The sequence below is a fragment of the Oryx dammah genome, unplaced genomic scaffold, assembly GCF_014754425.2.
Source record: "Oryx dammah isolate SB20612 unplaced genomic scaffold, SCBI_Odam_1.1 HiC_scaffold_11, whole genome shotgun sequence".
NCBI lineage: Eukaryota > Metazoa > Chordata > Mammalia > Artiodactyla > Bovidae > Oryx > Oryx dammah.
Window position 1 is genome coordinate 10715010 of NW_024070195.1, and position 14115 is coordinate 10729124.

The window sequence follows — 14115 nt, forward strand, 5'->3', positions numbered from 1 at the left end:
ATAATTTGCAAATATTTTCTCCCCTTCTATGGATTGTTCTTTCACTTTCTTAATAGTATTCTTTAAAGAGCAAAAGGTTTTAATTTTGATAAAGTCCACTTCATCCTTTTTCCCTTTCTCACTTATGCTTTTGATGTCATCTAAGAAAATCATGTACTTGCACATCAACAGAAATGGATTGGAGAAGAAATGGTATAAAATTAAGACTCAAAGTAAGAAAATTATTGAGGACTCAAATCCAGAGTCAGTTTTCTTGCAACAAAGAAACCACAAACATAATACAAGCATATGATAAAGTTATCGATTAGTATATATAATAGTGATCAATATGCTCAGAATCTGAATGGCCTTTGTATTAATCAGTGAAATAAATGTAAAAGCTCCTGAGGGACACAATCTCTATGTTAAGGTAAAAATTTAGTTGTTTTAAGGTGTCTATCTCTAGAATTATAAAACACTTTTAGATAAAGAAGCATAACCTTTTTATTTAAATGAAAACACTTACCTGCTAAGTAATTCTAATCCAGCAGAGTACTTCGGCAAACATGGGACAGTCCTGCCAAAAGAAACACTTATTTTATTAAAGATTGATGCTGCTTTAGGCCAACTTTCAAAAAGTTACACACAATAATTTTGATGCTGTCAATCACAATGTGGAATATTTTAAAATCATTAATGACAACTGATCTAAACTTTTAGAAAAACGTACTATTATTCCAAAGTTGTTGTTTAGTCACTAACTTGTGTCTGACTCCCTGGCAACCCTATGGACAGTAGCCCACCAGGCTCCTCTGTCCATGGGATTTCCCAGACAAGAATACTGGAGTGGGTTGCCATTTCCTTCTCCAGGGTATCTTCCTGAGCCAGGGATCAAACCTGTGTCTCCTGCTTTGGCAGGTGGGCTCTTTACCAGTGAGCCACTGGAAAGCCCCTATTCCGAAGTTAATATACTGCAACATACTACTAGCCATCACTTTGCCCTGCAGATTTTTAGCACACTATAATACAATAAACACTTTAACAGAATTCTAGCTAACAAGAAAATTTCTTTAAGCGCCTTATCTCTAGGTTTTTTAAAAATTTTTCGGCTGTGCCAAATGGCATGCAGGATCTTAGTTCCCTCACCAGGGATGCAACCTGTGCTCCCTGCATTGTCAGTGTGGAGTCTTAATCACTGCATCACCAGGGAAGTCCCCACTGCTAGCCTTAAAGTGAAATTTAGTAGTGTGCATTATTTATTTAAAAATATGAACAAAGCACTGCACAATACTAGTGTTTTCATATAAAACAGACAACACAGCTGAAGAGGCTCACTTGCCAAGTACTGTTTCATTAATAATTTGCTTCTCAATAATGGAGAACTTTTACTTTGCTCTTAATATACAAATAAAAATGATTAATTGTGATCAAATAACCATTGACTGTCATAGAGTAAAACAATTACCTGTCACTTTTTCAACCATTTTACAATTTTATCAGAAAAATTTCCAGTGTTAGAAAATTTAGAAAGAATCAATAAACTGTTTAGTCAGATGCATGCAACAGATGTAAAATACATTAATTACATTATCATGACTATAACCAAAAATTGTATGAAATTTAAGTCATAGTAAATTAAAACAGCACATGCTTACCTGGGTTTGTTTTTTACTTTAGCTTCTCTTGACTTGTCACTTAAAGTCTTCAGCCTATAATTCAACCAGTATAAAATATCACATTTTTACAGTTTCAGAAATTTTCAAATGCAAATTTCATAGCTGGTAAAATTTCTGGCTGGAAGTCAATACTTTTTTAAGAAAGAATTAAGCACCTCTACAGACAACAAACGTTTGTATACTGTACATAAGACACAAGCGGAAAATTTACAGCAAATATTTTTATATTTTTCTTGCCCCAAATCCCTTTTCTAGAAACATTTCCTAAATATGACTGGACTAAAGAAGCATCACTATTCTGGAAACATCAGAAAAAAGACAGTGGCCCCCATATGTGAACTTGATCAGTAATAATACTATCTAAGCAGCACATTTTACAAAATTTATTTTTACTTGAAGGATCATTGCTTTACAGCATCATGTTGGTTTCTTCTATACATCAACGTGAATCAGCCGTAAGTATACACATGTCCCCTCCCTCCTGAACCTCCCTCCAACCTCCCACCCCATCTCAGCCCTCTAGGTCGTTACAGAGGCCGTGGTTTGAGTTCTCCGAGTCATACAGCAAATTCCCCGTGGCTATTTTACATATCGAAGTGTATATTTCCACGCTACTCTCTCCAACTGTCCCACCCTCTTCTCCCCCCAACTCCACCCAGCCCCCTCTATGTCCATAAGTCTGTTTTCTTTGTCTAACCAACACATTTTAAAGTGATACTATACTAAGCACTCTCTAAGTGCCAACATTCTGAGCAATTTTAGCTATTGATAAAAAGTTTCTAAAATACATTACAAACCTCTTTCATTAAAGAGGAGTTGGTACATTTTCTGATAATTTAGGGTCATTATCATGAACACCACTGACTGCATTTCATAACAAAACAGTACATTCCTTAGATGTTTCTGACCTAGGAATGCCTCGTCATTTGCCAACTTGAAACCAATCTACAGTGGTTTTGGGAGTCTGTTCAGGATCCTATGACAGTTTTTTAAAAATTTAAATTTTCCGTCTCTACCACTGGTCATCGTATCAGCTACTACTTACTGCTTCTGCTAGCTATTTAACTATAGCAGCCTGCGTGAGTGCTAAGTCGTTTCAGTGACTCTTTGCGACCCTATGGACTGTAACCTGCCAGGCTCCTCTGTCCATGGGATTCTCCAGACAAGAATACTGGAGTGGGTTGCCGTGTCCTCCTCCAGAGGATCTTCCCATCCCAGTGATCGAACCCGCATCTTATATGTCTCCTGCATTGGCAGGCAGGGTTTTTTTTTTTTTTTTTACTACTAGTGCCACCTGGGAAGCCGCCTGCTGCTGCTGTCTCGCTTCAGTCATTTCCGACTCTGTGAGACCCCATAAACGGCAGCCAATCAGGCTCCACAGTCCCTAGGATTCTCCAGGCAAGAACACTGGAGTGTGTTGCCATTTCCTTCTCCAATGCATGAAAGTGAAAAGTGAAAGTGAAGTCGCTCTACTCCCCTTCTATTTGCTTTTTTAAATTATTGGGCTGGAAAAAATTAATGGGCTAAAAATGCATATGTAAGAAAATTAAATAAGCTTTTCTATATGTAAAATATGCAGGTCATAAACTTTGTATTTTATATATATATATATATATATATATATTTTTTTTTTTTTTAACTTCACCAGCCCATTTTTCCCTACTTTTGACTTGGACTCTATCATATAACAGTCAAAAAGTGAGAACTCAATTATGAGATATTCCCACATACAATGAAGACATCTGGACATGTTCTTCTTAATCTGATTACTTCTACAAATATTCACTTCTAAACAGAGTCTGAAGCGCAGGCCACAGTACCCCAGCTAGCCCGACAAAGCCTTCCTAAAGCGGGCACAGGAGCTGCCTCCTCACGTGCTCTACTGCAACCTGCCAGAAGCTGTCCCAGGACACCAGCCGAGTCGCCCTGTCCTAGCACACAGGCTGACTCTCCTAGAATGCCCAACTCTCTGCTGTGCACAGCTGTAAGTGTACGCCTGACAGAGTCGTCCAACTTTTTGGTCGACGGTGCCTAGCTCAAAACCAGAAAGGGACTTCCAGTATCAAATGCCATTTTATATTTTTCTTGCCCCAAATCCCTTTTCTAGAAACATTTCCTAAATATGACTGGACTAAAGAAGCCTCACTATTCTGGAAACATCAGAAAAAAGAGAGTGGCCCCCATTTTTCAACAAGTTGTAGTATCAATTTCACACCAAGACTTTTTTTTATATTATTCTATGCTTTTTTTCAAAAACTAAAATATTGATGAGATCAATTCCTCTACAATGTTTAAAAAAAAAAGACTTAGCAATCTCTTTAATACAAAACTATGTGTAGACATCTCTCCAGATGAGCTGAATTTATAAAGTCTTACCTGTCCTAGAAAAACAATAAAAAATTTCGGGTTTAGCTTGGAAACCAGTAAATCCAGTTTAAACTAAGATTAAGCAACAGCTCAAGAAAGTTATTTTGACAGCCATTCAACCATTTCCACTCCAAAATCTGAGAAAGGCACTTGGTTGTGACATCTCAGGTAGAAAGTGCATTACAGTATTATTTTCAGTGATTTGGGACAATTCATATGGTAACAAGGATATTGAAGCAAACTGCTAAGATCATCTTTGGACCATTCATTACACAACCAAGAAAATCTCTAGGTTAGTATTTCAAACATTTATTTCTGAAAAAAAACTGTAAATTCTCAATTGTAATGTATCAAACTTGGGGTTCTCCTCCACACTTCCCCAAAAGAAAGAAAAAACTGGTTTGGAATGAAACAGAAAAGAGAAAGCTTACAGGGAGCTGAAACTAAAATTATTGGAAGGGTGTGTAAGCTTCCCCAGGTGGCTCCTTAACAGCCATCTGCTTTAAAAATTGGTTTTTAACCAACTATAATGTGTGGAACTTATTTGATCTGGATTTGAACAAATCAACTGTAAAAAGATACTTTTAAGAACCAGGAAATTTGATTATGGACTGGATAATTGATAATATAGAATTAGTATTAATTTTGTTAGGTATGATATTGGCATTGCATTTATATAACGTATTTTTTTTAGAAGAAAATTGATTTATGAGAGAGGTGAGAACTAAGTCTGAGGTTTACTCTATAAACAATGTTAGTCACTCAGTCATGTCCGAGTCTTTGAGATCCTATGGACTGTATGTAGCCCACCAGACTCCTCTGTCCACAGGATTCTCCAGGCAAGAATACTGGAGTGGGCTGCCATGCCCTCCTCCAGGGGATCTTTCCAACCCAGGTATTGAATCCAGGTCTTCTGAACTGCAGGTGGATTCTTTACCATCTGAGCCTCCAGGAAAGCTCATACTCTATAAATAAGGGAGAGACTGAGTAAATGTGACAATAATTAACTATTTTATATGAATAATGTATATATGGGGCTCACTGTATATATTTTTGTAAATGTTTAAAACATTGTTAAAAAAAAGTTTGGGGGTTTCCCTGGTGACTCAGTGGTTAAGAATCCGCCTGCCAATGCTGGAGACACGGGTTTGATTCCTGGTCTAGAAAGATCCCACATGCTATGGAACAACTACATCCATGCGCCACAACTACTGAGCCTGCGCTCTAGAGCCCGGGAGCTGCAACAACTCAGTCCACGCACCACAACTACTGAGCCTATGCTCTAGAGCCCGGGAGCCACAAGAGAAGCCACCTCAATGAGAAGCCCGTGCAACTTGAGAGTAGCCTCTGCTTGCCGCAACTAGAGAAGAGCTTGCACAGTAACACCCAGCACAGCCAAATAATAGATTAAAAAATTTTTTTTTAAGTTTTCATAACAAAAAACAGTCTTGTAGACATTCATCTTTTCTTATCACACCTTTCCATGTAAATCATCAATATGCCACATTCAGAATAGAAACTGCTGGAGAAAACAAAGTAGCAAGAAGAAAGTTGGAAACAGTAAAAAAAGTTAAGGAAAGGATAAAAATAGTCAATGTAACACTTTTTAAGTTGAAAATGTAACAAGTAATCTTCCCAAAAGCAAAAAGGTCCTTTCTGAAGTACATACTCCAAACCCAGAATTCAACTGGCAGGAGCTTACCATTTTTATCTGGGGAGAACTCTTAAGTTTCTCACAGTGATTCTGGGCTGGAAACAACCCATTAATCAAGTCCCACAGTGTCTTGCCACACCGAGAAGGAAATACTGGTCTGAGTGCAATTCCCCAGTTTCCTAAACCATAAAATAGAAGTAGTATACTGACCATAATGATTTGCCACAAGAATTAAAGGAAATTCCGAATATGACTCTGGCAGCAGGCTGTAACTGTAAATTACAGAGGCAATTCAAACAAAAAGTATAATAAAAATGATCACCAAGTATAATAAAAATGGTCACCATCAAGAAAGCAGCTATGTTAGAGATCCCCCAATCCACCAGTTCCCATAAAAGGCTTCTCCTCCGTTCCTAGCCTTCTTCCCAACACAGCACAGCCTCAGAGAGACAGGCGTGCCACTGCATGAGTGTGTTCATACACAGACTTCGAAGTGAGCCACCTCTCAATTGTTTCCCACTGAAAGCAACCAATGTGCGCTTCAGAGTCCGAAACACTTGCTTTCAAATTCATCATCACGCTACAATATTTTGAGATTGTTTCAAAGACTGACCTTTGTTTGACCATAGCACATTCATTTTCTTTAAGCTTTACGGAAAATACTAAGATGGAGACATCTTCTTGAGAAATGGAGATAACTAGCAAAACCTCTTAGACAAAAAGCTTAAAAAGTTGTTTCACAGAATGAAAGGTGGAGCTCGGCAATGACTGCTGAGCAGGAAATGGCTTTCTGGGCCTGACTCGATGGGATGGGGGACCTCGATGGCATTCCACTTATTTGCACTTCAATGTTCTACTCATCTAAGCCCATCAGCTATTATGAAAGGCCAGGGTGACTGCTTTAAAACACCACAACATGTATTAGCATATTTTGTCCTATAACATTTTCACACCTCTATTATTTTGAATTTAAATTCTATTTATGAATACAAATCCAATCTGTTATATTTTCCCCATTAACTTTTTTTAAAAAAACTCAAAATCAGGAAACACAGAAGCATCAATCACACCTAAAAGTGCACAGGACCACAAAGCTCTGGCGGCTGAGAGACCCACACAAAAGTCACAGACTCAGGAAGGGGAGAGGACTGTACGCTGTCTCTATCCTAATCACCCTAGAATGCACCCAGTCGGTCCTGACCTCTTTCCTCAGTGTTTCCTGAATTTCCTGCTGCTTCTTGGACTTCGAGACACACTCCCTGTCAACTGCTCCTTCTCTCTCAAAGCTCCTCAACGTGTTTGTTGGTAAACGACATCACTATCTAAGATACTCCAAAATTGAGATCCTCAATTTCTCCACCTTTTTTCACTTGCTAGTCCCATTTTTTAATGAAATCGACCAGTGTCTGTCATTATTCCTTCTGTCAAATTTCCACCAGCACTGCCTTTTCATCATCTCTCATCTGCTCCATAACTACAGCCTCCTAAATAACCTCCGTTTCCCATCTGTAGTCCTCCCATCACCCTGCCTCTCAAATTATTCTTCCACAAATACAAGTAGGCTCAGGCTGCTCCCCTCCACAAAAACCTTCAGAAGATTATTCAACCTAATAATAAGCCATGACCATCCTATATAAGACAGCAATCCTCCCAGCCCCACCCAACCCCTGAACCTGCTTTGTTTTCAGCAAGAGTACTACTGACCTTCTAGATTTTCGGCCTCCTGCCAGTCGAGTCGGAGAAGGCAATGGCACCCCACTCCAGTACTCTTGCCTGGAAGATCCCATGGATGGAGGAGCCTGGGAGGCTGCAGTCCATGGAGTCGCTGAGAGTCGAATACGACTGAGCGACTTCACTTTCACTTTTCACTTTCCTGCATTGGAGAAGGAAATGGCAACCCACTCCAGTGTTCTTGCCTGGAGAATCCCAGGGACAGGGGAGCGTGATGGGCTGCCGTCTATGAGGTCGCACAGAGTCGGACACGACTGAAGCGACTTAGCAGCAGCAGCCAGTCGAGTGTGGGCAGGGCCATTATTTGCTGTCTGGTGTGCATTCTCTGCTGTAACCCTAGTACTCATCAACAGGTGTTAAGTGTTAGCTGCTCACCTGCATCTGAATCTTTGTGACCCCATGGACTCCAGCCCACCAGGTCCCTCTGTCCATGGAATTCTCCAGGCAAGAATGCTGGAGGGGGTAGCCATTGTCTTCTGCAACAGGTCTTCCCAACTCTGACTGAACCTGGGTCTCCTGCATTGCAGGCATATTGCAATAGCATGTCAGCTACTAGGGAAGCCCCATCAACAGGTAAGTGCTCAATAAATATTTTCTAAATGAATTAATTTGCAAAGCACTGATGACGCTCTATTATCAGACACTAAACTTCCATTCCAGGTTCCTCTCCCACAAGAGTTTCATCTCTGAAATCCCTCAGCCAAATCTAGCCTCATCTCTCCTCATTCTTCCAGGCCAGTCTAGAAGTCAGCTCTTCTTTGAAGCATCTCAACTAATGACTCCTCTGAGCTCACAATCCATATCACCTGTATCTTCCACGTTCACTTCCTTCTGCTTTGCTTTGTGTTATCGCCAGGCTAGGGCATTTGGAGAGCACACACAGTTTTTGTCAAGCTTGTAGCTCCAGGATCTGGCTAAACACACAGACACTGGCAAAGAGCAGGCAAAACTAGGCATGTGGCCTCCTATCTTTTTTTAAAATAAAATGAAAAAAACTTCTATGATAAGACTTTGACTTCCTAGACTGGTGTCTGACACTTGGTAGGAACTCAGTAATAAGTCAAATTGAATATTAAGGTTTTTTTCCCTGTTTATATTAAAAGGTAAGTAATCAAGGAAGTTGATTGGACTTCCCTGGTAGCTCAGACGGTAAAGCGTCTGCCTACACTGTGAAAGACCCAGGTTCAATCCCTGGGTTGGGAAGAACCTCTGGAGAAGGAAATGGCAACCCACTCCAGTACTCTTGCCTGGAAAATCCCATGGACGGAGGAGCGTGGTAGGCTATAGTCCATGGGGTCGCAAAGAGCTGGACACGATTGAGCAACATCACTCACTCAGTCAAGGAAGAGCCAGCATTAAACCTCACTGTAAACTGGACTGTTGGATGCTCTCCTTTGAGGTTATGATACTACAGAAAGGAGAAGAGAAATGAGCACAGCAGGCAGGGCCCGAGGTCAGGGCAGAGGGGGCTCTGACCAGAGAGAAGGAAACACCCACTGTCTAGTTGCAACAAGTAACAACTGTGAACTTCTATTCCTCCCTATCCAAAAGCACCCAGAGCATTACAGACAGGAAATGCCAGCCAGTGACAGGCAGCTGTAAACCCTCGGTAAATCTGATTTTCACTTTCCTGAAGGGGTTTGCACGCCTGAATACATCAATCCTCAGGCTGTGGGTCATAACTTCTCTGAAGGTTTTTTTTTTTTGAAAGTTTTTTTTTAAAAAAATCAAAGACCAGAGCAGATTTGAAGAAAGTGCTGCAGTGTGTCCCAAAGTTTCCCTCAGAGTTCAAGCCAGTCCTTAAAGAGCAGAGGTTCTCTGTGAACTCTCCAAAAGGCTCCCAGAGCTCCGGGGGACATAAACCCAGGTGAGGATGCACGTAGGCGAGGGGCAGACAGTGAAGCTGGGAGCCAGTCCCGTCTGTCCCTCAGCCCCTGCACCAGATAACCGCCCAGTTAGCCCAGAAGGAAAGCAACATAATTTCTAGGCTTATTTTGACTTTGATGTAACTATTATGATGAAAAAAATTTGATGAAAAAAGATCTTGAGTCCATGGACAACCTACAGTCCCTTGAAGCTGACTTTTTCCTAAGTTTGAATGGAAGGTTGAAATTCAGTGTTCACACACGCTTTAACCACTAATGTGGCATTCTCCCGGAGAAGGCAATGGCAACCCACTCCAGTACTCTTGCCTGGAAAATCCCATGGATGGAGGAGCCTGGTGGGCTGCAGTCCATGGGGTCGGGGAGTTGGGCACGACTGAGCGACTTCCCTTTCACTTTTCACTTTCATGCATTGGAGAAGGAAATGGCAACCCACTCCAGTGTTCTTGCCTGGAGAATCCCAGGAACGGGGGAGCCTGGTGGGCTGCCATCTATGGGGTTGTACAGAGTTGGACACGACTGAAGCGACTTAGCAGCAGTAGCAGTGGCATTCTCTTCTGAGCCTGATAAAGAATATTCCTATTATACTTGAAAACCAGTAAACTGCCTATGTTTCAGCTCCAGTTATATGAATTTCCAGAAACTAAAAATGAGCAGAAAAGTCTCTGAAGACAGGCTGTTGCTCTGGGCTAAGGTGAAGCTCCACAGTGAAAGAGCTCAGAGAAGCACCCACCTTTCCCCTACTGAGTTCCGAGGGCAACCCTAATGGTAGATGCTCTGGAGTCTATGGGCACCAATACCAAGTGTTCTAAAGGAATGCTAGGTCCAGTCTGGTGGTTTTGAGAGGCAAGGGCCATATTGCTTTCATCTCTGAATCCCTCAGTGCCTTCATGCAATATACATGTACTGCTTGTTTAATTTCACCTTGAGCAAGAGTGATTTCTCTGCCAGGTGACAGGCTCATGGCACACACTGCTGGTCCAGTGGCTTGTCGTCTCAGAGTGACCTGTACAAGGAAGCCCATGAAGGGCCTTCACAGAATGGAAGCCCTCTCAGGATTTCCTATCCCAAACTGGCCCCAGTTTCCGTCATGCTTCAGGTAAATTCAGTTTTCAAGAAGGCGTTCTAACCAGATCCCCTCCACCCTTATCTGTAACTCAACCCTCAACTCAGGTTTTCCAGATCTCCCAGGATGGTCTGGCAGAATCCATATTCCAAGGTGAGTTGAACCTTCTCGAGCAAAGTTCAAAGAATGAATGGGTTCAGAGGCAACCACCTGACCTGTAAAGTTTCAGTGGCTGTAACTCTCAGAAGATAGACTGTTACTCATCAATGAATTTCTTGAGGTAATGACAGGAGGGCTGTACCAGATGGGCTTATCTGCAACATACTGTTCTCCTGCTACCATTGCAGCATTATACCCGAAAGTTTCAATAATTTACATTCTGAAAATAAGTTAGTTTTTAAATTTAAAAGGGGGGGGGAACAGGGAATCAAGCATGCAACCAATCAAGCACAGGGCCAATCAATGACTCCTAGGACATCTACAGTTAACATTCGTAAGGACCCCAAACCAAGACCACCAAAAATGCTTTACATGTAAGTGCTCAAGTATTTGCCTGTCTGTTACTGCTGCTGCTGCTAAGTCACTTCAGTCGTGTGTGACCCCATAGACGGCAGCCCACCAGGCTCCCCCGTCCCTGGGATTCTCCAGGCAAGAACACTGGAGTGGGTTGCCATTTCCTTCTCCAATGTTACTACTCAGCACCTAAGAGGCAAACCATATAAACATTTTTGTCCACTAAGACACAACTGTAGCTAACATCTTTCTCATCAGAAACGTAAAACATGACGGAGAGGCCCTCATAGGCAGAGCTTTCGTCAACGGATCCGTAATCTAAAGGGGACAGACGCATCCTTTATCAAAGTGACACCCTTTGGGAAGAAATGGAAAACTTGAATTAAGCAGTAATAACAACAGTGACGCAACGTGAGTGCGTTTTACACGTTAGTTCATTCATCCTCACAATAACCCTGTGAGATGAGAACCATCTTCATCATCCCCGTTGTTTTACTGGTCGCAGAGAGTGAGGCAGAGAAACTTGCAGAAACGCGTTGGCTTAAGTGGTAGATAGAGGTAAGATCCCAGGGCCCCTGGCGTTAGAGTATACGCCAAACTGGAATCACCTGGGCGGGGGTGGTCTTTCGAACCCCCATCCTCAGCCTGGTGTAGCTGGTAGCCTTTGCCACCCGGGCACGCACCGGGATGGTTGCCAGGAGATTCCAAGCAAAGTTCGGGAACCGCTAGGTCCGCGTGCGTGTCACCACTAGGGCATGAACAGGATCGCCAGTTCTGGCGTTTCTCTGGCCCGAGAGTTTCTTCACTGAGGCGCTGAACCCGAGGTAGAGAGAGAAATCAAAAGGGGAAGAAAGGCGCTCAGCCTCCGCGCGCGGGGGCGGACAAAACGCCCGCCGGGCCCCGGCGGTCTGGAAGGGGTGGATGCCCGAGCCGGCAGGGGTCTCGGCGGCGTGGGAGGGGGCGCAGGGTCGCCGGCCCTCGTGGGGGCGGGGGCGCGCTCGCCTCTCACCCGACCACTCTCGGGCGGGCCGGATCTGCCGGGGAAGGGTCGCCCGACCCTTGGGCCGCCCGCAGCCTTCCGGACCCGCTCCCCGCCCCGGCGCGCGGGTCTGAGCCTGCCCGGCGGGACCTAAGTTACTTCGTGCGGCCGGGCCGACGCCGGAAAGTTGGCTACTGTCCCCGCCCGGGCGCGGATGGGAGGCCCGGGGTTGGGTGAGGGGAGTGGCGGGCGCGAGATGAGACCCCGGCTCCCCGGCCCGGCCGTGCGGGCCCCTTTCCGTCCCCCACCGTGTACCCACCCGGAGGTGAAATCCTGCTGCACGCTCAGCAGCCGCTCGCGCAGGGTCTCCAGCATCGCCGCCGCGTCTCCACTGCTCAGGCCACTGCCGCCCCCCTCACCTGTCACCTCACGCCTCGCGGCCCGGCCGGCCCCGCCCCCCGCCCTTGCTCGTCCCCCCGGCGCGGCCCTTCCGCGTCCCCGCCCCCCGCCCTTGCTCGTTCCCGCGGCCGGCCCCGCCCCCTGCCCTTGCTCGTCCCCGCGGGGCGGCCCTTCCGCGTCCCCGCCCCGACCCCGCGCGCCGGCCCCGCCCCCAACCCCGCCCTTGCTCGCCTGTGCGGCGCGACCTTTCCGCGTTCCCGCCCCGCTCTTGCTCGCCCCCGCGGCCGGCCCCCCCCGCCCCGCCCTTGCTCGTCCCCGCGGCGCGGCCCCTTCCGCGTTCCCGCCCCGCCCCACGCCGGCCCGCGCAGCCGCAGTGGGGCGCGCCGGCTCGGGCGGCAGGAAAAGGGGGCGGTCCTTCCCCGCCGGCGGAGACTGCCCAGCGCTCTGACGCCGTGTTCTCGCCCGAGCCAGGCCAGCTGCTTTTCCTTTTTAAAATAGAAGCGGCCGCGTCAAAGAATGCTTTACATTCAGCGGTTCCTTGAGGGAGTGGACCTGTCACGGACACTCTCCTGGGCTCTGGTTCCAGGATCTGAGCCCGCTGACTCTGACCTTGGATGATGAAAGTTAACCACTCAGAGCTTCGGTTTTTTTCGGTGAGAAAGTGGCGACTGTTCCGACCGCCTGACTTTCCATTCTTCTGGTCAGCCTGTCCCAGCAGGCTTTCGGGCCTTCGCACCGAAGGTGGCGGCCTTTGTCGTGTCACCCGTGGCTTCCACTTGTTGCTTCTCTGATTTTTTTTTCTCGACCTCTTGGTGGTTCTCATGCCATTCCTTATCCCAGTCTTAAGACTCCATACTTGCACGCTCTCAGTCCATTCCTCCTCCTCCTGTTTTAACTGCTTCTCCAGAGTCTGTATCTGCAGCCTCCCGCCCTTCTTGTATGCTCTCTGCCTGGGTTTTTCTATCCATTACAATGCGGTAAATTCTATCAAGGCACGGGTGACGCCCGAGATCTCCATCTTCAGCCCAGTCCTCCCTCGCCCTCCTTCAGTTCACACCAATTAACTCCACCTGTATCCAACAACCATCTCCAAACCCAAAACACCAAAAATTGAAAATGTGATTGCAAGCTCACTTTCAAACCTAATCCTAGCCTCTTCCATTTCATTAAGTGGCACCACCATCCACCTGGTAGCTCAAGTTAAGCCACTCGAAATTACTCAGTTCTTTTCCCCATCTGCTGAATATTAATTCATCAAGTCCAATCAACTCTACTTCTAAAGTATTGCTAGAACCTGCTCCTCTTTCTCTGTCTTCACTAAAATCACCCTGGTCCAAGACACCATCGTCTTTCACCAGGAATACTGAGGGATCCGATTCTCTTCTTTCACCATGCACACCCCCATAACGCATTCTTGACACAATAGCCAAAGAGAATTATTTTAAAAGAGCAATCAGATCATGCTGCTTTCCTACTTTAAATCCTTCTGTGCTTTTAGGAAAAAAGTCGAACTCCTCCCTGGGCTTACAAAGTCTGAAAATTTGAACCCTTCCTGACCTTCTACCTAAAGTACTACTCACCTATCATTCCTTGACATTTAAGCCACACTAAGAAACTCCAGTACTTTGGCCACTTCATGCGAAGAGTTGACTTATTGGAAAAGACTTTGATGTTGGGAGGGATTGGGGGCAGGAGGAGAAGGGGATGACAGAGGATGAGATGGCTGGATGGCATCACTGATTGATGGACGAGAATCTGAGTGAACTCCGGTAGTTGGTGATGGACAGGGAGGCCTGGCGTGCTGTGATTCATGGGGTCGCAAAGAGTCAGACACGACTGAGTGACTGAACTGAACTGAACTGAACTGA

The 14115-nt window shown here is 45.1% G+C and overlaps 1 protein-coding gene across 1 annotated transcript in view; it reads right to left on the reverse strand.

The window, feature by feature from the left end:
* Positions 1–12346, reverse strand: part of DTNBP1 (dystrobrevin binding protein 1) — a 100271-nt gene extending 87925 nt beyond the window's left edge. Inside the window, exons 1-3 of the mRNA XM_040249301.1 lie at positions 12168–12346; positions 1635–1688; positions 506–556 (exon numbers count right to left, since the gene is read on the reverse strand). Coding sequence (XP_040105235.1) covers positions 506–556; positions 1635–1688; positions 12168–12223 — 161 coding nt within the window. The 5' untranslated portion in view covers positions 12224–12346. The remainder of the gene's footprint in view (positions 1–505; positions 557–1634; positions 1689–12167) is intronic.
* Positions 12347–14115: the final 1769 nt, after the last annotated feature.